This window comes from Tursiops truncatus, chromosome X (assembly GCF_011762595.2).
Source record: "Tursiops truncatus isolate mTurTru1 chromosome X, mTurTru1.mat.Y, whole genome shotgun sequence".
NCBI classification, from domain to species: Eukaryota; Metazoa; Chordata; class Mammalia; order Artiodactyla; family Delphinidae; genus Tursiops; species Tursiops truncatus.
In genome coordinates this window covers 65,736,568-65,763,240 of record NC_047055.1, presented here as the reverse complement: position 1 = coordinate 65,763,240, position 26,673 = coordinate 65,736,568, and the positions used below count along the sequence as shown (strand labels likewise).

The 26,673-nt window shown below is 35.0% G+C and overlaps 1 protein-coding gene and 1 pseudogene across 1 annotated transcript in view; one reads left to right on the top strand and one right to left on the bottom strand.

Annotated features, from left to right (window-relative positions):
* The window catches only part of ATRX (ATRX chromatin remodeler), a 247,901-nt gene that overhangs the window by 48,346 nt on the left and 172,882 nt on the right, over positions 1-26,673 (bottom strand). Inside the window, 3 exon segments of the mRNA XM_073799062.1 lie at positions 4,906-5,014; positions 10,901-11,007; positions 13,736-13,889. Coding sequence (XP_073655163.1) covers positions 4,906-5,014; positions 10,901-11,007; positions 13,736-13,889 — 370 coding nt within the window.
* Positions 14,192-25,810, top strand: LOC109549479 (large ribosomal subunit protein uL16-like; annotated as a pseudogene).

Here is a 26,673-nt window from a genome sequence, read left to right as displayed (position 1 = left end):
GGGAGAGGCCACAACAGTGAGAGGCCCGCATACCGCAAAAAAAAAAAAAAAAAAAAAAAGGATAATAAGGGAGTGCTATGAGCAGTTCTATACATAAATTTGAAATGAACCAATTCCTCAAAAAGCACAAACTATCACAACTCATTCAATATGAAATAGATAATTTGAATAGTCCTATAACAATTAAGGAAATTGAATTAATGATTTAAAAACTCACAAAAAAAGAAATTTCCAAGGCCTGAAAGTTTCACTGGCAAATTCTACCAAAAATTTAAGATTAATTAACACAAATTCTACACATCTCTTTCAGAAAACAGAAGGGGGAACACTTCTCAACACATTTTATGAGGCCAATACCATCCTGATACCAAAATTAGACAAAGTATAAAAACAACTGGATACAGACCAATATCTCATAAATATTCCCCAACAAAATATTAGCAAATAGAAGCCAGCACTATGTAAAAAGAATTATACATCATGACCAAATGGGTTTTATTCCAGGGATGCAAGGCTGTTCAGCTTGAAAATCAAGCTATGTAATATACCATGTTAACAGGCTAAAGGAAAAAAAATACTTATCAAATTAAATGAGAAAGAAAAAGCATGTGACAAAATTATACATCCATTCATAGTAAAAACTCTTAGCAAACTAGGAATAGAGATGAATAGCAGGGAACTTCAACTTAATAAAGAGTATCTACAAAAAATCTACAGCTATATCACAGTTATCAACACTGAATGCTCTTCTCTTAAGATCAAGAAGGCAAGGATGTCCACTCTCATCACTGCTATTCAACATGTTACTGAAGTTCTAGCCAGTGCAACAAGGCAAGAAAAGGAAACAAACTACATTCAGATCGGAAAGGAAGAAATAAAACTATCCTTACTTGCAGATGACATAATGATCTATTAGAAAATCTCAAGGAATCTATAAAACAAACTCCTAGAACAAATAAATGAGTTCAGCAAGATCACAGGTAAAACATCAACACAAAAATCAACTGCATTTCTACATACTACCAACGAACATGTGAAAAGTAAAATTAAAAATACAATATCACTTACAATTCCCAAAAAATGAAATATTTAAGTATAAATCTAACAAAACATATACATGACTTACATGCTGAAAATTACAAAACAGTGATTAAAAACATCAAAGATCTACATAAACAGAGATACTATGTTCATGGGAGACTCAATATAGTAAAGATATCAATTCTCCCCAAATTGATGACAGGTGTAATGCAATTTCTAATAATTCTTGCAAGATTTTTATAGATTAGACAAGAGGATTCTAAAATTTATATATAAAGGCAAAGATATTAGACTAGCTAAAACAACTTGGAAAAAGTAGAATAAAGTGGGAGATATTGACTTGATACTAAGGCCTATTACATAGCTACAATAATCAAGACTATGTGGTAATGGCAGAAGGACAGATATATGGACCAATGGACTAGAACCAAAAAATAGTCCCACAGAAGTATAGCCAAATGATTTTTCACAAAAATGCAAAAGCAATTTGGTAGAGAAAGGATGGCTTTTTCAACAAATGGTGCTGGAGCAATTGGACAGCCACAGGCAAAAAAAAAAGAAAGAAAAAGAAAAGTGAACTCAACCGAAATCTCACATCTTATACAAAAATTAATTTAAAATGCACCTTATACTTAAATATAAAACGTAAAGCCATAAACCTTTTAGAAAATAACATAGGAGAAAATCTTCAGGACCTAGGGCTTAGGGAACAATTCTTAGACTTGACAACAAAAGCATGACTAAAACAAAAACTGACAAACTAGATTTCACCAAAATTAAAAAGTTTTGCTCTGTGAAAGACCTTGTGAAGGAAATGAAAAGACAACCCATAGACTGGGAGAAAATATTTGCAAACCACATATGAAAAATTACTCATACCTAAATTATATAAAGGATTTTCAACATTCAACAATAAAAAAGCAAACAATCCAGTTAGAAAATGGGCAAAAGATGTGAAGAAACATTTCACCAAAGAGCATATACAGATGATAAATAAACACATGAAAAAAATGTTCAAAATAACCAGCCATCAGGGAAATGCAAATTAAGACCACGAGATACCACTACACACCTATGAAAACAGCCAAGATAAAAAACAGTGATAAAATCAAACGTTGGTGAGGATGCAGAGAAACTTGATCTCTCACACTTTACTGAAGGGAAGGTAAAACGGTGCAGCCACTCTGTAAAACAGTTTGGTAGTTTCTTAAAAAATGAAATAATCACTTACCATGTAAACTAGAAATCGCACTCCTGGGCATTTATCCTAGAGAAATGAAAACTTAGGTCCACACAAAACCTGTACACATGTTCATAGCAGCTTTATTTGTAATAGCCAAACCTGGAAATGAACAAAATGCCCTGCAGTAGACATTCAGTTTGTATTATACAAGCTGGTACATCCAATCCATTGAATACGACTATGTAGTAAAAAGGAATGAACTACTGATATACACAACAACTTGAACGAAACTAAAGGGCATTATGCTGAGTGAAAAAGGCCAATCTCAAATGGTCACATATACTATGATATAATTTATATAACAGTCTTGATATGACAATTATAAAGATGGAGAACAAATGAGTTATTGCCAGGAGTTAGGGATTGTGGCAACATTGGTGGTCAGGATGGGTATGACTATAAAAGGTCAGAAAGAGAGGAATCTCTGTGGTGATAGAATATTTCTGTACCTTGACTGCAGTCATGCTTACAGGAATCTCTACATATGTGATTTAAAAAAAACATAGATATATACACACATTGAAACAGTGCCAATTTCTTGGTTTTGATATCATAGGTAAGATGTAACCATTAGGAGAAATTAGGTGAAAGGGTCACAGTACCTCTCTATACTGTCTTTGTAAGTTCCTTTGACTCTAAATAAAATAAACTAAAAAAAAAAAGGCCCTGAGACTGTTAAAACTGTTTCCTCGCCACATAAGACAACATTAAGTCACTATCTTAAAACTTATTTTAATGTGTCTCTCTAACTGGTTAACAATGAACAGAATTATATTTATATTCTATTTCTGAACATTACTGAGTCATGAGAAAACAGAAGATAGGTAGAAAAACAGACATAATCTCTCACATTTGTGAATTTAATCCAGACAAGTTTACAGATTTAGATACTCAAGAGTAACCCCTCAAATCCATGGAGTGTGTGTGTGTGTGTGTGTGATATGTGTATGTGTGTGTGTGTGTATATATATATATATATATATATATACACACACACACACACACATACATGATGAATCTGAATCAGAGACAGTTTCTGGCATATGTTTAGGAGGCTTAATTTGTTAGTGAAAAAGCCAAGCTGACAGCTCAACATCCACATTTCAATGCTGTTCCCTACTAGTTATCAAATATGACTATTATGGGACAAATCATATGCTATTACGATATTTACAAATTTGGGAAACTGAGCAAGCCAAACGTTTAGATTAAATTTGACAAATTAGACTAGGATAACTCAATAAAATTACTTCTTTACACTCATGCACAAATAATAATTGTTTAAAACATGGTAAACAAAATATAAAAATGTACTTATTCTTTAAAAAGTTATGTAATCATTTTTAAAGTAACTTTACTGTACTCGAACAATCCCTTTGTAAGCTCTCCCAGACTCTACAGATTTTAAATACCTAATAAGAATATACTCCTCCTATGGTCTAACTGGAATTTCCCTAGTTTTAACCCCAGGTGTAGTTCAGGACTCTGTTAGAATTAAAACACGTTTTACACACAAAATATAATACCTTTCATACTTTAGAACATTTAGTAAGTCATATCTTAGCCATCTTTGCATTAAACTAACCCCATCTCTTCATCACTTTCTTAAAGGCAATGCTTTCAACGTGTATGTGTGTGCGCAAATGTTTATATGTATTATACACATAAATTTTTCTCTTCCAAATGCAGTTCAAGTATGTAATTGCTGATAGTTAAAAGCAACATCACCTATATAACACAACCTCTACCTGCAGTTGTTTAAAGTATATTATTCAAATTATTACAGTAAGTAAAGAGATCAAGAATACCTCGTTAACCTTAAGACACTCTAACAGATGTATCACCAAAGATGATATAAAAATGGCCAATAAGCACATAAAATGATTCTTGACATCAACTAACATTAGGGAAATGCAAATTAAAATCACATGAGATTCCATTACATACCTATTAGAATGGGTAAATTTTTTTATTTTTAAATATGATAATACCAAGGACGCAGAACAACGGAAACCCTCATAACATTGCTGGTGGGAATGCAAAATTGTACAACCACTTTGGAAAACAGTTTGGCAATTTCCTGCAAAGCTAAACATAAATTTACCATATAACCTGGCAATTGCACTCCTGGATTTTCATTTCACTTGGATAAATATCTATGGTCACACAAAACTTATACATGAATGTTTAAAGCACCTTCAATTTTAATTTCAAAACCTGGAAACAATTCCAATGTCTCTCAAATGGAAATGGTTAAACAAGCTACTCATTCACACAACGAATATGTCCATATAATGAAAACAAACCATACATCCATACAATGGACACATCCATACAATGGAATACTACTCAACAATAAAAAGGAGCAAGCTATTGACATATGCAGCAATGTGGATGAATCTCAAATGCATTTTGCCATGTGAAAAAAGTGAGACTGAAAAGGCTACAAATTGTATGATTCCATAAGTGAATTTCCTAAGGGGTGATGAAACCATTTTATATCTTGACTACATCTTGCATTTGTCAAAAATTATAGTAGTAGACACTAAAAAGAGTAAATTTTACTATATGTAGATTTAAAATGATTTTTTAAAAACTATACATTCAGAAATGCTTCCTACCTCACATTAGTTTCATCATTAAATTCTTCAGCCCATTTTTTCCTTGATTGAGCAGTTGTAGAACCATCTAAACGGTAATAGTCTATGTTTCGGAGCCACTTCCCTTCACCTGAAAATTCAACAAGAAAAGAAAAAAGAGACATATATTGTTATCCTAGTACTAAAAGATTTTCTTCCTTGCTTGCCATTTAAAAGCTGGTCATAGGCCTTCCCTGGTGGCACAGTGGTTAAGAATCCACCTGCCAATGCAGGGGACACGGGTTTGAGCCCTGGTCCAGGAAGATCCCACATGCTGCAGAGAAACTAAGCCCGTGCACCACAACTACTGAGCCTGCGCTCCAGAGCCCATGAGCCACAACTCCTGAAGCCTGGGTGCCTAGAGCCCATGCTCTGCAACAAGAGAAGCCACCACAATGAGAAGCCCGTGCACTGCAATAAAGAGTAGCCCCCACTCACTGCAACTAGAGAAAGCCTGCGCACAGCAACAAAGACCCAACACAGCCAAAAATTTTTTAAAAATTAAAAAAAAAAAAGTTGGTCATATATAGTCAATTTGCATAGCAAGACAAATTTTTTAAATCAAGGGATAATTCATCATATTACAAATAAATTCACTACAGATTTCCTTCCAACAGATATTGAATAGCAAAGGTACTTTTCAAAAGTATTTCATCTACATGTAAATGTCTGAAAATATTTCCTTGATTAGAATCCTATAAAACTTTCAAAAGTATGATTAAGCTGTATTATGTTCATGAAGCTTCTTTTTAATTACATCTATAAATGACCAGGTTTCCCACCTTGTTATCAACAAGTTGATACTAAACAGATAAAAACCAGAGACATAGAACACGTTTATTCATTCACTGAACAAATATTTACAGAATGCCTATTTATGTGCCAAAAAATATTCTATGATTTAGCCACAAATATCAGCATATGTTCCTATTTCATGACAATTACATATTTGTGAACATGTATGAACAAGTAAAGAACTGTGATTTTATAAGTTAAACACTGATCAGACATGTCAACATTTGCACAGTGCGGTAAAATTTTACCCAAGCCTGACATTCATACTAAAACACCAATGGATAAAGTACTTATGACACTTTTATATTTTATCATACATAATTTCCATTCTCATTTTTTTTTTCATTCTAATTCTTTAACTGCAAACATAATACTACTACTTCCACTCCAAGCAAAATTCATATCATCACACCCTAGAGTCTTAATATAAAACAAGTTGACAACACTGAGATTTATGTCTTTCAGCAAACTTTTTAGTTAAATTCAGTACGTTAGTTTAAAAGATGCTTCTTGGTAGTATGGTCATTTTAGTAATGTTAATTCTTCTGATCCAATGGCCATACTACCCAAAGCAATCTACAGACTTAATGCAATCCCCATCAAAATACTCAGGACATTTTTCACAGAACTAGAATAGATAATTCCTAAAATTCATATGGAACCACAGGACCCCAAATTGCCAAAGCAATCCTGAGAAAAAAAAGAACAAAACTGGAGGTATCACCCTTTCAGACTTCAGACTATACTACAAAGCTACACAGTAATCAAAACAGTGTGGTACTGGCAGAAAAACAGATGCATAGATCAATGGAACAGAATAGAGAGCCCAGAAATAAATCCACATACCTATGGTAAATTAATCTACAACAAGGGCAGCAAGAATATATATGGAGAAAAGTCAGTCTCTTTGGTAAGTGGGGCTGGGAAAACTGGACAGCTACACGTACAATGAGATTAGAACATTTCCTCACACTGTATAAAAAAATCAACTTTAAATGGATTAAAGACCTAAATGTAAGACCTGAAACCATACAACTCCTAGAAGAGAACACAGGCAGAACACTCTTTGACATAAAGTGTAAAAATATTTTCTTGGATCTATTTCCTAAGGCAAAATAAATAAAAGCAAAAATAAACAAATTGTACTTAAACTTAAAAGCTTTTGCACAGCAAAGGAAACCATTGACAAAACGAAAAGAAAACCCACATAATGGGAGAAAATATTAGCAAACAATATGACCAACAAGGGGTTAATATCCAAAATATACACACAGTTCATATAACTAAATATCAACAAACAAACAACAGTATCAAAAAATGGGTGGAAGACCTGAACAGACATTTTTCCAAAGAGGACAAAGAGATGGCTGACATGAAAAGATGTTCAACATAGCTAATTATTAGAGAAATGCATATCAAATTCACAATGAGATATCACCTCTCACCTGCCAGAATGGCTATCATCAAAAAATCTACAAATAACAAATGTTGGCGAGGATGTGAAGAAAAGGAAACCCTTTGTATACTGTTGGTGGGAATGTAAACTGGTGCAACCACTATGGAAAACAGTATGGAGGTTCCTCAAAAAACTAAAAATAGAACCACCATATCATCCAGCGATTCCACTCCTGGGTATATATCAGAAAACCTGAAAACACTAATTCAAACACATACATGTACACACATACATGTACACAGCAGTAGTCAAGATATGGAAGCAGCCCAAGTGTCCATCAATGGACAAATGGATAAAGAAGATGTGGCACGCGCGCGCACACACACACACACACACACACACAGAGGAATATTACTCAGCCATAAGAAAAAGAATGAAATTCTGCCATTTTCAGCAACATGGATGGACCTAGGGAATATTATGCTTAGTGAAATAATTCAGAGAGAGAAAGACAGATACTGTATAATATCACTTATACGTAGAATATAAAAAATAACACATACAAAGGTATATTGCAAAACAGAAAGAGACTCAGAGATATAGAAAACAAACTGGTGGTTACCAGTGGAGAGAAGCAAGAGAGGAGGCGTAAAGGAGGCATAAGGGATTAAAAGATACCAACTACTATGTATAAAATAAATAAGCGACAGGGGTATTATATAGCACAGGGAATTATAGCCATTATTTTATAAAACTTTTAATGAAGTATAATCTGCAAAAATACTGAATCACTATGCTATACACCTGAAACTAATATAATATTATAAATCAACTATACTTCAATAAAAAAAAATCTACTCCTTTGAGAATTTGGACTAAAACAAACAAACAAAACAGCAAAAGTAAGTATGTCTCATCAAGTCAAATTTTGTTTATGTCCTAAGGACTGTAATATCCTACAAGATTCAAATATTAAGGATTTCTGGAATAAATGATCTAGTTTTATTAATGATATTCCTACAAACAGGATGTGTTTCAATTGTTTTCCTTTTAAATAATATTAAAAGTTTAGGGCTTCCCTGGTGGCGCAGTGGTTGAGAGTCCGCCTGCCGACGCAGGGGACGCGGGTTTGTGCCCCAGTCTGGGAGGATCCCACGTGCCGCGGAGCAGCTGGGCCCGTGAGCCATGGCCGCTGAGCCTGCACGTCCGGAGCCTGTGCTCTGCAACGGGAGGGGCCACAGCGGTGAGAGGCCCGCGTACCACAAAAAAAAAAAAGCTTAGAAGTCTTAGGATACATCTTAAAGTATATAAGAATAAATTATTCCTGAAAAAAAATCTAAAACTAACGAATTAATAAAAATAAAACCCCCACATGATCATCTCAGTAGACACAAAGAAATCATTTGACAATGTTCAATACACATTCATGATAAGAAAAACACACTCAAAAAACTGGAAATACTGATACAAGGAACTTCCACAACATGATAAATGATATTTATGAAAAAAATACAAATAACACCATACAGAATGGTGAAAGATCAGATGCTTTCCCTCTAAGATTAGGAAAAAGAAAAGGATGTCTGGTTTTGTCACTTTAATTCAACACCATACTAGAGGTTCTAAGGAGGGAAATGGTCAAGAAAAAGAAATAAAAGTAATCCATATTGTAAAGGAAAAAGTAAATTATCTCTATCTGCAGATGACATGATCTTGTATAAGGAAAATCCTTTAAAAATCCACAAAACACTATTTGAACTAATAAATGAGTTATTATGAAAAACTTAATTTATACATTTGCAATGAAGAATCTAAAACTAAAAGAGCACAATTCCATTTACAATACTATCAAAAAGAATAAAATAAATTTAACATAAGAAATGCAAAATGCATACACTGAAAACTATAAAACAACAGTGAAAGAAATTAAAGACCTAAATAAATGGTAAAATATCCCATGTTCATAGATCAGAAGACTTAACATTGTTAAGAAGGCAATACTTCCTAAAATGAACTACAGATTCAGTGCAATCACTATCAGAATCCAAGCTGACTTCTTGGTAAAATTTACAAGCTAATTCTAAAATTCATATGGAATTGCAAGGGACCCAGAATAGCCAAAAAAATCTTGAAGAGGAACAAAGTAGGAGGACGCACACTTTCAAAACTTATGTTCAAAGTAAAGGTAATCAAGACTGCTACTAGCATGAGGAATGACATACAGATCAATGGAATAAAACTCAGAGTCAAGAAATAAACCTGTCTCTTTGGTCAACTAATTTTTAGCAAGGGTACCATGAACAGTGAATGGGGAAAGAACAGTCTTCTCAACTGGTAGACTGAAGTTGGACCTTTACCTCATACTAAATGTAAAAATTAACTCAAAATGCATGAAAGAACTAACTGTAAGAGCTAAAACTATATAATTCTTTGAAGGAAACATAGGGGTAAATAGTCATAGACTTGGATTTGGCAATGGTTTCTTAGATATAACACTAAAGGCATAAGTAACAAAAGAAAAAAAAATAAAATTGGACTTCATCCAATTTTATTGGATGAAACTGAAAACCTTTTCCGCATCAAAGAATACTACCAAGAGAATGAAAAGACAATGAAAAGAATGAGAAAATATTTATAAGGCATGTATCTGATAAGGGCCTGGTATGCAGAAAAAGCTTTTTTAATTAAAAATAATTTTTTTAAGTTTTTCAACTCAATAACAAAAAGACAAATGGGCAAAGGACCTGAATAAACATTTTTCCAAAGATATACAAATGGCCATGAAAAAATGGTCAACATTATTAGTCATTAGAGAAATACAAATCAAAATCAAAATGAGATACCATTTCACACCCACTAGGATGGCTATAATTCAACAACAACAACAACAACAAAAAAAACAAGTGTTGGTAAAGATGTGGGGAAATCAGAAACCTTGAACACTACTTCTTGAGAATGTAAAATAGTGCAGCCAGTGTAGAAAAGACTTTGGTGGATCCTCAATACATTAAACTTAGAATTGCCATATGGCCCAATAATTCCATTTCTAACTAAATATTCAAAAGAATTAAAAACAGATGTTTAAAGAAATGAAAACTTGTATATGAATGTTCATAGCAGCACTATTCACAATAGCCAAAAGGAGAAAACAACTCAAATATCTATGAATTAATGAATAATTAAAATGTGGGTATTATCCATGAAATGGAATATTATTAGGCCACAAAAAGGAATACAGCACTGACACTTGCTACAACTTGGATGAACCTTAAAAACATGCTATGCGAATGAAGCCAGTCACAAAAGACCACATATTATATGACTCTATTTATATGAAAGATCCAGAATAGGTCAATCATACAAACAAAGTAGATTAGTGATTGCTTAGGGGTAAAGAGGTAGAAAGGGGGTTAGCAGAGCGACAGCTAAAGGGTACAGGGTTTCTTTGGTGTTGATTAATATGTTTGAAAATTGACTATGGTGATAGTTACACAACTCTGAAAATGTACTAAAAACCATTGAATTGTACACTTTAAATGGGTAAACTGCACGATATGTGAATCATAACTCAATAACGCTGTTTAAAAAAAACAGCGAAAAAAATTTTGCTACAACTGCAGCAACAAACACCACATTTATATGGATAAGGACAAAAAGAAAGGACAGAAAAAATAGATATATTAGGGTTGTGGGTCTGGGTAATATTGTTTTCTTCTATTGTTAAAATGTGTATACGATATGTTTAAATGAATGTTTTTAAAATTATGATATACAAATGTAACTCACCCTTATAAATAAGAGGTTTATCTTTATCTTCTGTCTTCTCCCTACTAGCCAATTCAAGAAAATCTTCAATCAGGTCCAGAGATATGAGAGACTGGCTGAAAACAAGGCTAAAAAGACAAGTTAGTATTCATGGATTAGAAGATTCACAAACAACATGATTCTAATCTAAACCTCAGTAAATATCCAAAAGAATTAAAAATTAGAAATTTGTAGAAATTAAAAAGCTGATTCTAAAGTTTATATGGGTATGCCAAGCACACAGAGTAGCCAAAACAATTTTGAAAGGAAAAAAGTTGGAGGCCTAACTCTACATGATTTCAACACAAAGCTAGTGTAATCAAAATAGTGTAGTACTGAGGAGACCAACACAAATCAGTGGAACAGAATATAGTCCCGATATAAAGCTACACTATAGTTAATTGGTTTGTGACAAATAGGCAAAAGCAATTCAATGGAAAAAATTAGTATTTTTAACAATGGTCTTGGCAAAATTGGATATTCATATGCTAAAAAAATGAATTTCCGCCTAAGCTTCAGCTGCACAAATAGGGAATAGAAGAATCTGATTTGACAAAAGTTCTTCTTAAAAAAAAAAGTCTTAGTTGACCACAAGTCAATATGAACCAATAGTGTTATTTGGATGTTGGAAAACTGCTCCATCAGACTGCAGGAATGGAAAGATAGGGTCCAGAATAAACAAGAACCAGCGTCACTATAATTCTGTGTTAATAAAAATTCAGCTGAAGTGTTTGTGACCATATTTTGAGATAAGTGCTAAAAAGATGAAGTATATTCAAGACCATGTCAGGACTGAAATTATGCCATATAAAGAACAGATAAAACAACTGAGAAGGAAAAGCTAAAAGTGACGAGAGATAAACCCACCATTATCTGAAGAGACAATTGAAATAGTAGTAGTGATGTCTGCAACCTACTTTGAAAGGCATCAGGAAAATAAGATGGATGATGGATAGATATGTAATAAATGAAGTATGATAAAATATAGAATATAGTATAGATTCTAGGAGACAGGTATATAGGTATTCACTCTAAAAATTCTTTCTACTTTTTGTTATGTTTGAAAATTTCCATAATGAAATGCTGGACAAATAAAGAATAGTGGTAATCACAATTCCAGAAATGCAGTTTTATAGTCTTAACGTTGATAACACCTATCAGTTGGGTTAATAACTAAAAATGATCATTATAACAGTATTTTTAAAAAGCAGTAGATATATTCTATTTTAGACCAGGGGGGAAAGAGCTATAGGAAGAGTATAAACTAAAGATAAGGATCCATTTTCTAACACTTTGAAGTATTCAACTATAGGGAGCCTTCTGAGATGCAAAATATTCTACCCAGGAGAGATCAGGAGAACATTCATGATGAACATGGTAGAAGAGATTCTTGAACTGGTTAGGAAATTAAAAGACTACTAAAATTTCCCCTATACTCATAAAATTCTTGTATGGTATCCAATAAAAATTAACTTTGAACTACAGAAGTTAATAGATAAAAAAGCATAAGCATGTCTAGAGCATTAATCTCTCTTGGTCTTTCAGGAACTCTGAGCTCAAATATCCACTTTCTACTTGACATCTCTCACGGACATCTAATAGGCCTTGGAAACTTAACAAAGCCAGAGCAGGACTCCTTACTACCTCTAATAAACTTACTTCTCCCTTAATCTTCTCCATTTTAGTAAATAACACCATAATCTACCAGTCACTTAGGGGGAAAGCCTGAGGGTCATCTTTGACTACTCTCTCCTTCTTACTGCCCTGCATTAAATCTACCAAGTACTGTTGTTTCTACTCCAAAACATACCCTTCATCTCCACTACTACTACTCCATTCCAAGCCAGCATCACCCCTTATCTGAACTACTTGTTTCTGTATAAGTGGCAATATGTAACAAAAATAACTTACAGTGAGTACTTATTAGATGCCAGGTGAAGGAGTTAATTAAAAAGAAATGAAACAGTTTGTGTCTTCAAACAACTCACTATCCAGCGAAAAGACACAAGTACATCAGAATGTGTTAAGTGTAGAGTAGAGGTATATTAAAAGGTGGTATGAAAATATAACAGAGCTACCTCTTTCCAGGAAAGTTAAAGAAACTAAATTTGACATTTTTTTAAGATAGAAGATTGTTTTATTTTAGCCTTATGTTAAAGTGCTTAAATTTTTTAACAAAAAAAATGGTTATATTAAAAGCATTATATTTTTAAAATATTTTATGACCAGAACTTGGGATCTTATAAAAGCCTAAACAGCAGGTCTGGTTCAAAACTTTAAAAGTATGTTTTTTAAATAATAAAATGAAGGATAAGATTGGGGGTTGGAATCCAGGGAAGGGAAAGGGGGCACAAATGCTAGAAGTAAAATAAACAGGAACAAAAAACAAAGGAGAAATAATAAAGAGAGTAGTCAAAGAGGTGAAATAAAGTCTGAGAGGTGTCCACTAGATTTGGAAATTAGAAGGTCATTAAGTGACTTTAGGGGGGAAAACTCAGTAAAGTAATAGGGTAGAAGCCACACCGCATGGATTGAAAAATGATTCTGAAAGTGATGAAGTACAAACATCAACTAGAGACTTGGCTCAAGGAAATAAGTTCAAGATACTATAGCCAGAAGGGGAAAACAGCACTGAAGAAATAACCAGAATATGTACTCAGAAACAGTGACTAAGAAGGAAGATAGCTGTCACTACACTAACCATGAAATTACATCTTTAGAAAAGAAGAAAACAAAATAGATTGCTTTAAATAAATTGTTTAAACAATAAAAATGTTATCAAAATGTTCATATAATAAAAATAGGAAAAGAACTTACACTTTATCCCCAATTTCCTCTGCCATTCGAAGAATTTCAAAGAGAAGTACCATTTTTCCAGAATGCTCTAAAACCTCAGCATCAGCATCTGTAACAAAATCTTTGTACCAGTCTGGAGCTGGGCTGCTTGGATTAGAAGAGGAAGTAGCTTTACCTAAACAAAATAAATGAAACATAAATAAGTAGGCAAATAAGGGAAGAAGCTGTAAGACTCCAGAGAGGGATTAAGACAGAGATTAAGAGAAAGACATATAGACCAACCAACCCAGGGAGAGAGTGAGAAAGAAAGAGATTGGTAAGGATGTGGGAGATGGGTGCAACACACACACACACACACACAAACACACACACACACACACACACACACACACACACACACACACACACAGAAGGAGAGAGAGAAAAAAGACAACCCTAGGAGAGAAAGAGCTCTATACTCTGAGAGAAAGACACAAGATGGGGGAGGTAAGGTAGAGGGGACCCTGGAAGAGGGAGGTAAAGAGACAGAGAATCAGAAAGACACACAAAGGCACATATAAACATACACATATGTACACAGAGGAAGAAAGACATGGGGGAGGGGCACCAAGTGAGACAGTAAGCAAGAGACAGACCCTGAGAAAGTGCAAGTATGAGAAACAGAACGTGGGGGCAGGAGGGCTCAGAAAGACAGAGACCCAAAGAGATGAAGCCCCTCAGGTCCTGAGACAGTATAACCCCCAAAGCATACCCCAAGAGATAGGGACCAGGAGAGAAAGACCTAGAGACCCAAAGAGAGAGGAAGAGAGGAAAAGAAGAAGGGAAGGGAGTCTGACTCACGTAGAGATCAAGGGAGAAAAGATCTTAGGGGCCGGCAACATTTCACTGTGCTACTAGAATTCTGGAAAACTCAAACAAGGATTGATCCCAGCATCACCATATCATGTTAAATCATTTTGCTCTTACTTTCCCCACAAACTTTGATTATAAAAGGTGTAAACAGATTGCCAACAGACACATGAAAGAATGCTCAACATCATTAATCATTAGAGAAATGCAAATCAAAACTACAATGAGGTATTATCTCACACCGGTTGGAATGGCCATCAAAAAATCTACAAAAAATAAATGCTGGAGAGGGTGTGGAGAAAAGGGAACTCTCTTGCACTGTTGGTGGGAATGTAAATTGATACAGCCACTATGGAGAACAGTTTGGATGCTCCTTAAAAAACTAAAAATAGAACTACCATACGACCCAGCAATCCCACTACTGGGCATATACCCTGAGAAAACCATAATTCAAAATAGCCAGGACATGGAAGCAACCTAAGTGTCCATCAACAGATGAATGGATAAAGAAGATGTGGCACATATATACAATGGAATATTACTCAGCCATAAAAAGGAACAAAACTGAGTTATTTGTAGTGAGGTGGATGGACCTAGAGACTGTCATACAGAGTGAAGTAAGTCAGAAAGAAAAAGACAAATACCGTATGCTAACACATATATATGGAATTTAAGAAAAAAATGTCATGAAGAACCTAGGGGTAAAGCAGGAATAAAGATGCAGACCTCTTAGAGAACGGACTTGAGGTTATGGGGAGGGGGAAGGGTGAGCTGTGACAGGGCGAGAGAGAGTCATGGGCATATATACACTACCAAACGTAAGGTAGATAGCTAGTGGAAAGCAGCCGCATAGCAGAGGGAGATCAGCTCGGTGTTTTGTAACCACCTAGAGGGGTGGGATAGGGAGGATGGGAGGGAGGGAGATGCAAGAGGGAAGAGATATGGGGACATATGTATATGTATAACTGATTCACTTTGTTATAAAGCAGAAACTAACACACCATTGTAAAGCAATTATACTCCAATAAAGATGTTAAAAAAAAAGGTGTAAGAAGAGAATAACAAAATAATCTATGAAAGATATAAACAGTTCAGTTTAAAATAAGGAATGTACAGGTTTAACCGGTTTCTGTATCTTCTCTCAATTGCCTTTTAATGCAAAGTACTTTAAATTTTTATATATTTTGTTATAAAATATTTTACATATTCAGAAAAGTATATAGAATATAAAGAACAGCAGTGTTCCCATATCCCATCTTCATCAAATTTTAAAACGCGTTAAATCTACTTCTGATGCAACTGAAGCCTAATATGTGACCCTAACCAATACTGTTCTCTTCTTTCTCCCCTTCTTTTGGAAAAGTAATAAAACCCTAAACTTTATATTTACTATTTATGTTGTTTTTACATTTTCACTACATTTGTATTAGTAAACTGTAATTATGTATCATGTTTTTAAACTGTATGTAAATGGTACCATACTGTTTGTACAATTTTACAACCTACTTTTTCACTGAATGGAGTTTTTCATTTTCCACTCAAAGTGAGACTTATTCAATAATTCTAACTGCCATATAGTATTCCACTGCATGAATATACCATAATTTATTAGTTCTCCTATTCATAGACATTTAGATTATTTCTCATTTTTGGCTACTGTGAAATAACTGCAATGAAGACTCAGTGTTGTATTTTTCTAGAATGTTGTCTACTTCATCTAAGTTTAAAATTTTCTGTTATAAAATTATGCTCATGACTCATATCATATTAAACATACCTACTTTATATTCTTATCAAATAGTTCTAATATCTGTGGTTCTTGACAATCTGATCATGTTGTTTGTTTTAACTTTGTCAGGTTGACTGATAACTTATTTTGTTGCTAACTTTTCCTAATGTTGATTGCTTCTTTAGGTACTCTATAACTTTTTCTTGTCATTTCACTTTCAATGTAGCTGTAATATGAGAGAATCCTCGGTAGCCTGGGTTGACATCATACAACTCCACAGTGATTCTGCATCTGCTTCTGTCAGATGCTCCAGGGGATCACCAACCCAGAATTACTTTTGAGGTTAGTATTTCAGCTTGAGATTTTTAGACTATGTAAATAATGTAAATTCAAACCATAAACCATGTGAGAGAAAGCCCATGATTATGAATCCAAGAAAACTATTTTTGAAACCCACAGCCCAGGGTGACACAGATAAGCTTCCTTGTCATCTCCTTATCATCTCCCTGGATTGATGGGAAAATTTTTTTCTATCCTATTCTTCTATGGAGTATGTACCTATGTTAAACAGATTCAGCTTAAATCTGAGTTCTAAGAACTCTCCACCTTATAGAGCGCTCAAGGCCTTGAATCTTACCCCTGAGTAGGTGAAAACCAAAGCTGCTACTCTCAAGACTAGCCTATCCCTAGAGCTTCCATAGCATACTTTCTTGAACTTACTGTTTATCGGTTCCTTCTTTTTAGGCTGGGTCCTGGTGATTTCCATTACTTTTACAGAGCTCATTATGCATTTGTATTTAAACCACAATAAACTATTGCCTAAATGTACCACATATTTTCACGATTCCATGCCTTTCCTTGAATGTCTTATATTACGTTCTCCCCCTCTTTTCTTGACCAACTTCCAGGCATATTTTACTATCCTTCAAGAGTCAACAAAAATTTCATCTTAGAAGAGCCTTCTTAAGAGGGTGACCCTTGGCTGTTGTCTGGGAACTTGAATGGTAAACCGTTCCCTGCACTGATTTTAAACTTTCCCTGAGAAGAAGGGATTGCTGCACCTCATCTAGGCACCTAGAAAGAAAATACCTGTTTTCGTTCTGGGAGTCTAGAATTTGGTAAGAGCCAGGCAGAAAGTGCCTATGTCACCAGTCCCCAGTAAAAACCTTGGGTACTTAGTCTCTAATGAGCTCCTCTGGTAGACAACACTTCACATAACTTGCTGCTGCCATAACTTGCTGCTGCAGAAATTAGTACATCCTGTGTGACTCCACTGCTATAGGACTCTTGGAAGGTTATGCCTGGTTTCCTCTGGACTTTGACCAATATGTGCCTTTTCCCTTTCCTGATTTTGCTTTGTACTCTTCTGTTGTAATAAACCATAGTCCTGAATATGACTATATGCTGAGTCCTATGAATCACCAAACCAGGGGGTAGCTTTGAGGAATCCTGACACGTAGCTTATCAAGCATATGCTAACTAAAATTCCTTTCTACAATTAGTCAACTGGCAAATAATCAGTGCCTTTGGGAATTTTGCAGTTCCACAGACTGAACACAACTTCAGCAATGGTTACCCAATTTAATTAAGGTAATTTATACACGGTAAAAGTGTAAGCAATTATAAAAAAAAAAGCTGGCAGATAGTACAAATGTGGCAGCTAAATAAGAAGTGTAAAAGCTTAGCACAGGTGACAATTTCTGTGCAAATACAATACATTCATTCTAACTGTAATCCTGTTGGATATAATCACAACAGAGTAATCTCTAAAAAAAATAAAAAGTGACCCAGAGGGCTTCCCTGGTGGCGCAGTGGTTGAGAGTCCGCCTGCCGATGCAGGGGACACGGGTTCGTGCCCCGGTCCGGGAAGATCCCACATGCCGCGGAGAGGCTAGGCCCGTGAGCCATGGCCGCTGAGCCTGCGCGTCCAGAGCCTGTGCTCCGCAACGGGAGAGGCCACAACAGTGAGAGGCCCGCGTACCGGAAAAAAAAAAAGAAAAGTGACCCAGAAAAATATGGGCTACTCCAGTTCATAAATATCCTGAATAAATAATTAAAACCTACAAATAGATATTTCATGCTGAATATTCTTACTTCATCATCGACATGGATTAATCATTCCTCCTGTTATAACTCTGTACTGTGTATGCATACATGACAAGTAACAGTGAATTAATAAATCAAAGCCACTTCTAAATATCCACTCTGGATATCAAAAAATGCTTACAAGGCACAAAGGAAATACAAACAAATAGAAAGCAACACTTTTACCCCTAATTTCTTCAAGCAATTTAAATATATATTTAAACACCATATTTGCAGCAAGATACACTGTAGTTTTTTTCTTATAATAACGAACTTTATTTTATTTTTTCGAACTTTATTTTATACCAGAATTCTACTACACAAGAATATTGGGAGGAGTCATTGGAAATGCAGATTATTGTTAAATGCAACTTAAAAAATACTCTCCCCATCCCATTTAGGTAGCACAGATGTTTCTATGCTTACTAAACTCACTGGTGCTATTGGAAATGCAACATATTTGCCAGTCTAGTGAAGAACACTCCCCACCAGACCAAGCACCTCTGAAGACCAGGCCCCTTTGCTTTTCCTTTGATTTCTGGTGTCAGCATATTGATATGCACCACGTATTTTTGAATCAATAGAATGACAGAAAGAATTAGGCTATAAATTCATCTATCAATCAATCAATCAATCACCATCATCAATGTCTTCAAAATGTATCCCAAAGTAAAAGACCAGCAGAACCAAAGAATCAGAGATACTTCTTACCACTTCCTAAAACTGAAACTCTTTCCTGACTCCACCCCCTTTTCAGGCTACCACCTCACCCCTTAACTCTTCTTACCTTTTCTTAAATTGAAGTGCAGTTAATTTACTATGTTGTATTAGTTTCAGATGTACAGTAAAGTGATTCAGTTACATATATATATATATTCTTTTTCTGATTCTTTTCCCTTATAGGTTATTATAAAATATTGAGTATAGCTCCCAGTGTCATACAGTAGGTCCTTGTTGATCATCTATTTTATATATAGTAGTGTGTATATGTTAATCCCAAACTAATTTATCCCTCCTCCCCTTTCCCCTTTGGTAACCATAAGTTTGTTTTCTGTCTGTGGGTCTATTTCTGTTTTGTACATAAGTTCATTTGCATCATTTTTCTTTTTTGATCTTCCACATATAAATGATATCATATGGTATTTGTCTTTCTCTTTCTGATTTACTTCACTTAGTATGATAATCTCTAGGTCCATCCATGTTGCTGCAAATGGCATTATTTCATTCTTTTTTATGGCTCAGTAATATTGCACTGTATACATATGTATGTGTGTGTTTATGTATATACACACACACACATGCACGCACACACACACACACACACACACACACACCCCACATCTTCTTTATCCATTCATTTGTTGATGGACATTTAGGTTCCTTTCATGTCTTGGTTATTGTAAATAGTGCTGCAATGAACACTGAGGTGCATGTATCTTTTCAAATTATGTTTTTCTCTGGATATATGCCCAGGACTGGGATTGCAGGATCATATGGTATCTCTATTTTTTAGTTTTTTAAGGAACCTCCATCACCTCACACCAGTCAGAATGGCCATCATAAAAAAGTCTACAAATAATAAATGCTGGAGAGGGTGTGGAGAAAAAGGAACTCTCCTACACTATTGGTGGGAATGTAAATTCATACAGCCACCATGGAGAACAGTATGGAGATTCCTTAAAAAACTACACTGTAGGGCTTCCCTGGTGGTGCAGTGGTTAAGAATCCACCTGCCAATTCAGGGGACATGGGTTCAAGCCCTGGTCTGGGAAGATCCCACATGTCGCAAAGCAACAAAGCCCGTGCGCTACAACTACTGAGACTGCACTCTAGAGCCCACGAGCCACAACTACTGAGCCCGCGTGCCACAACTACTGAAGCCCGCATGCCTAGAGTCTGTGCTCCACAACAAGAAAAAACACTGCAACTAGAGCCCCGCCCACTGCAACTAGAGAAAGCCTGTGTGCAGCAATGAAGACCCAACACAAACAAAAATAAATAAATAAAATTTTAAAAACCTACACTGTAGTTTTAGAAATAAAGGTAGAACATCATTAAAATATTATATGTATAAATAGTAGTACTAGTAGAATGGTAAACTCTGTAAGTGTATTTTGCACATTGATATAACCCAAGCTTCTTGAGCTGTCCCAGGCACATAGTAAGAACACAATAAACATTTGTTGAATGAATAAATATGGTATGTTAATGCTAATATTATGGTCCTATATCATATACCAAGATTCTATCACAAAAGATTATATCCATACAATAAATTATATACATTTTGTTTTTAAATTGCGTTACAATTAACATACAATATATTAGCTTCAGGTGCACCACACAGTGATTAGATGTTTTTATACAGTATGCAATGATAACCACAATAAGACCAGTTATCATCCATCACCATATTTTTCAGTATTACTGACTACATTCCCTATGTGCACATTAAATGTCTGTGACTTATTAATTTTATAGCTGGAAGTTTGTACCACTTAACTCCCTTTACCTATTTCATCCATCCCCCCAAGATGCACCCCCTTCTGCCAACCACCAGTTTGCTCTAGATATCAACGAGTCTGCTCCTATTTAGTTTAGTTTGTTTGTTTTGTTTTTTACATTCCACATATAAGTTAAATCATACAGTCTTTGTTTTTCTTGGTCTGACTTATTTCACTTACCATAATACCCTGCAAGTTGATCCACGTTGCCATAAAGGCAAGATTTCATTCTTTCTTATGGCTGAGTAGTATTCCATTACACACACACACACACACACACGCACACCCCTTCTTTATCCATTCATCTACTGATGGACACTTACGTTGCTTCCATATCTTGGCTACTGTAAACAGTGCTGCAATGAACATGGGAGTACACATATATTTTCAAATTAGTGTGTTTGTATTCTTCAGATAAATACCCAGAAGTGGAAATGCTGCATCATATGGCATATGGTAGTTCTACTTTTAATTTTTTGAGGAACCTCCATGGTTTTCATAATAGCTGCAACAATTAACATTCCCACCAACAGTGCACAACAGTACCCTTTTCTCCACATCTTCACCAACACTTGTTGTTTCTTGCTTTTTGATAACAGCCATTCTGACAGGTGTGAGGTTGTATCTCACTGTGCTTTTGATTTGCATTCTGCTGATGATTAGTGATGTTGAAGGCCTTCCCATGTTCCTGTTGACCATCTATCTGTATGTCTTCTTTGGAAAAATGTCTATTCAGGTTCTCTGTCCAGTTTTTAATCTGGTTGTTTTTTGATATTGAGTTGTATGAGTTATTTATATATTTTGGATATCAACCCCTTATGGGATATATCACATGTAAATATATTCTCCATTTAGTCCCATTAAACAAATGGGACTACTTTGATGTAGTCCCATTTGTTTAATTTTACTTTTGTTGCCCTTGCCTGAGGAAACAGATTCAAAAAAAAATATTTCTAAGACCCATGTCAAAGAGCATACTGCCTATATTTTCTTCTAGGAATTTTAAAGTTTAAGGTCTTACATTTAAGTCCTTAATCCATTTTGAGTTTCTTTTTGTGTATGGTGTAAGAAAGTGATCCAGTTTCATTCTTTTGCATATAGCTGTCCAGTTTTCCCAACACCATTTTATTTCAAGAGACTGTCTTTTCCCCACTGTATGTTCCTTCCCCCTTTGTTGTAGATTAATTGAACATATGAGCTTCAGTTTATTTCTGAATTTGCTACTGTGTTCCATTTATCTATGTGTCAGTTTTTGTGCTGGTACTATACTGTTTTGACTACTAAAGCTTTGTAGTATAATTTCAAGTCTGGAAGCATGTTATCTCCAGCTTTGTTCTTTCTCAAGATTGCTTTGGCTATTCGGGATCTTTTCTGTTCCATACAAATTTTAGGATTGTTCTCATTCAGTCAAAAATGCCACTGGTATTTTGACAGGAATTGCATTGAATCTGTAGATGGTTTTTGGTAGTATCAACATTTTAATGATATTGACTCTCCAATACATGAGCACTAAGTATATTTCCATTATTTTTGTGTCATCTTCCATTTTGTTCCTCAATATCTCATAGTTTTCAGAGTATAGGTCCTGTGCCTTGGTTAAATTGAAACCTAGATATTTTATTCTTTTTGATGCAATTGTAAATGGGAAAGTTTTCTTAATTTCTCTTTCTGCTAGTTCATTACTAGTGTACAGAAAAGCAACAGGTTTCCGTATATTTTTTTATGCTGAAACTTTACTGAATTTATTAGTTCTAATTGTTTTTTGGTAGAGTCTTTGGGGTTTTATACATATAGTATCATGTCATCTGCAAATAGTGACAGTTTTACTGCTTCCTTTCCAATCTGGATGCTTTTTCCCTTTTTCTTGCCTAATGGCTGGGGCCAGGACTTCCAATACTATATTGAATAAAACTAGTGAGAATCCATATCCTTGTCTTGCTCCTGATCTTAGAGGAAAAGCTTTCAGCTTTTCACCACTGAGTATATTACCTGTGGGTTTTTCATAAATGGCTTTTACTATGATGAGATACGTTCTGTCTGTACCCACTTTGTTGAAAGTTTTCATAAATGGATGCTGAATTTTATCAAATGCTTTTCCTGCATCTACTAAGATGATCATTTGATGTTATCCTTTGTTTTATTAATGTGGTATATCACATTGATTGATTTACAGATGTTAGACCATCCTCGTACCTCTGAGATAAATTTCATTGATCATGGTGTATGATCCTTTTAATGCATTTTAAAATTCAGTTTGCTAATATTTTGTTAAAGATGTTTGCATCTGTGTTCATCAGGGACATTAGCCTGTAGACTATTTTTTTGGTGGTGTCTTTGTCTCATTTTGGTATCAGGGTAACACTGGCCTCATAAAATGAGTTTGGAAGTGTTCCTTCCTTTTCACTTTTTTGGAAAATATATTTTCCAAAATATATTTTGGAAAATATATTTTCTTTAAATGTTCGAGATAATTCGCCTGTGAAGCCATCTGGACCTGGACTTTTGTTTTTAAACTACAGATTCAATATTGTTACTAGTAATAGATCTATTCAGATTTTCTATTTCTTCATGATTCAGTCTTGGAAAATTGTGCATTTCTAGGTATTTATCCATTTCTCCCAGGTTGTCTAATTTGTTGACACACAATTGTTCATAGTAGTCTCTTATGATCCTTTGTATTTTGGTGGTGTTGGTTGTAACTTCTCTTCTTTCATTTCTGATTTTATTTATTTGAGCTCTCTCTCAATGGGTCTGGCTAAATATTTGATTTTGTTTATCTTTTCAAAGAAACAACACTTATTAGTTTCATTGAATTTTCCTTTTTTTTAAAGACTCAACTTCAGTTATTTCCACTCTGATCTTCATTATTTCGTTCCTTTCACAAACTTTGGGTTTTGCCTTTACTTCTTCTTCTTGTTCCTTTAAATGTACGTTTACATGGTTTATTTGACATTTTTCTTATTTCTTCTAGTAGGCCTGTACCACTATAAATTTTCCTCTTAGAACTGCTTTTGCTGCACCCCATAGATTTTGTAATGGTGTTTCCATTTTCATTTGTCTCAAAGTATTGTTTTATTTCCTCTTTCATTTCTTCGTTGATCTATTGCTTGTTTAGTAGCATGATTTTTAGCCTCCCCATATTATTGCTTTTTCCAGTTTTTTCTTGTACTTGATTTCTAGTTTCATATCACTGTGATCTGAAAAGATGCTTGATATGATTCCAATCTTCTTAAATTTATTAAGACTTGTTTTGTGACCTAACATGTGATCTATCCTGGACAATGTTCCATTTTGTGACCTAACATGATCTATCCTGGAGAATGTTCCATGTGCAATTGAAAAGAATATGTATTCTGCTGCTTTTGGATAAAATGTTCTATATTTATCTATTAAATGCATCCGGTCAAATACCAGATTTAAGGCCAGTGTTTCCTTACCGATTTAGTGTCTAGATGATCTATCCACTGATGTAAGTGGGGTATTAAAGTCCCCTATTATTACCGTATCACTGTCAATTTCTCCCTTTATTTCCATTGATACTTTCTTTATATATTTAGACACTCCTATGTTGGGTCCATGAATATTTACAAATGTTATATCCTCTTGTTTGGATTGACTCCATTTACACTATGGCATGCTCTTCCTTGTCTTTTATTATAGTTTTTGTTTTAAAGTCTATTTTGTCTGACATGAGTATTGCCACCCCAGCATTCTTTACTTTTCAATCTGCATGGAATATCTTTTTCTATCCCCTCACTTTCAGTTTATGTGTGTCTTTAGATCTGAGGTGAGTCTCCTACAGGCAGCATATAGATGGGTCATGCTTTTTTATCCATTCAGCTACCCTATGTCTTTTGATTGGAGCATTTAGTCCATTCACATTTAAAATAATTATTGGCAGGTATATACTTATTGCCATTTTTTTTTACTTGGTTTCTGGTTGTGTTTTTAGTTCTTCTCTGTTCCAGTCTTACTCTCTTCATTTCTTCCCTTATCGTTTGATGGATTCCTTTAGTTTTATGTTTGGATCCCTTTCTCTTTATTTTTTTGTGTATCCATTGTAGGTGTTTTTGATTTGTGGTTATCATGAGGTGTGTGTATGGGTATGTATGTATGTATGTATGTGTATATACATCAACCTATATATATATACCCAATTATTTTAAGCTGACAGTCACTTTAAGTTTGAAGGCATTCTAAAAGCACTACATTTTGCTCTTTCCCTTCAGCATGCCTCTGAAAATCCTGTTGTCACCATGGGCTGCTGCCATGCCTGGTATTACTAGTATTGTAAGAACAATCTGTACCCAGAGTCTTGCTTCTGCCAAGGTGACCCTGATGCCAAGATCCACATCTTTTACCTGGGGTAGAAGAAGGCAAAAGTTCCCACTCTGTGGCTACATGGTGTCAAATGAGTATGAGCAGTTCTCCACTGGAGGCTGCCCATATTTCTGCCAACAAGTACATGGTGAAAAGCTGTGGCAAAGATGGTTTTCACATCCAAACACATCTCCACCCCTTCTACATCATCCACATCAACAAGACATTCTCCTGTGCTGAGGCTGACAAGCTCTGGGTAGGTATGTAGGGTGCCTCTGGAAAGCCCCAGGGCACAGTGGCCACAGTACACACTTGTCAAGTCATCATGTCCATCCCCACCAAGCTGAAGAACAAGGAGCATGTGGTTGAGGCCCTATACAGGGCCAAGTTCAAGTTCCCTGGCCACCAGAAGATTCACATGTCCAAGAGTGGGGATTTACTAAGTTTAAAGTCGATGAATTTGAACATGTGGTGGCAGAAAAGTGACTTAACCCAGTTGGCTGTGGGGTTAAATACATCCTTAATCACAGCCCCTTGGACAAATGGCAGGCCCTGCACTCACAAGAGCCTTGGTGTTGTTGTCCATTCCTTGCTCATGCCCACCAATAAATCCTACTTTCCTGTCTGTCAATCAATCAAAAAAAGCACTCCATTTTCACTCGCCTGTCACGTTTTATTTTTTGTTGTTATATTTTACTTCTTTTTATTTTGTGTATCCCTTAACTACTTACTTCAGTTACAGCTGATTTTTTTTACTACTTGTCTTTAAACCTTCATACTAGCTTTTTAAAGTGACTGATTCAATTCCTTTACTATATATTCTCCTTCACCAGTGATTTTTTTTCCTTTCATATATTTTCTTATTTTTAGTTGTGATCTTTCCTTTTCCCCTTAAAGATAACCCTTTAATATTTCTTGTAAGGCCAGTTTATTGGTGATGAACTCCTTTCGTTTTTGCTTGTCTGAAAAACTCCTTATCTCCCCTTCAAGTCTGAATGATAACCTTGCCAGGTACAGTGTTCTTGACTGTAAGTTTTTATCCTCTCAGCACTTTAAATACATCATGGCACTCCTATCTGGCCCACAAAGTTTCTGCTTTAAAATTAGCTGATAGGCTTATGTGGTTTCGCTTGTATATGATTAGCTGTTTTTCTCTTTCTGTCTTTAAAATTCTCTTTCATTCTTAAATTTCTGCCATTTTAATTATGAGGTATCTTGGTATGGGTCTCTTTGGGTTCATCTTGTTTAGGATCTCTATGCTTCCTGTACCTGGATGTCTGTTTCCTTCCCTAGGTACGGATGATTTCCACCGTTATTTCTTCAAATAAGTTTTCTGTCCCTTTCTCTCTTCTCCTTCTGGGACCCCTACAATATAAATATTAGTATGGTTGATGTTTCACAGAGGTCCCTTAAACTCTCATTTTTAAAAATTCTTCCTTCTTGTTGCTATTCTTATGGGGTGATTTCTACTA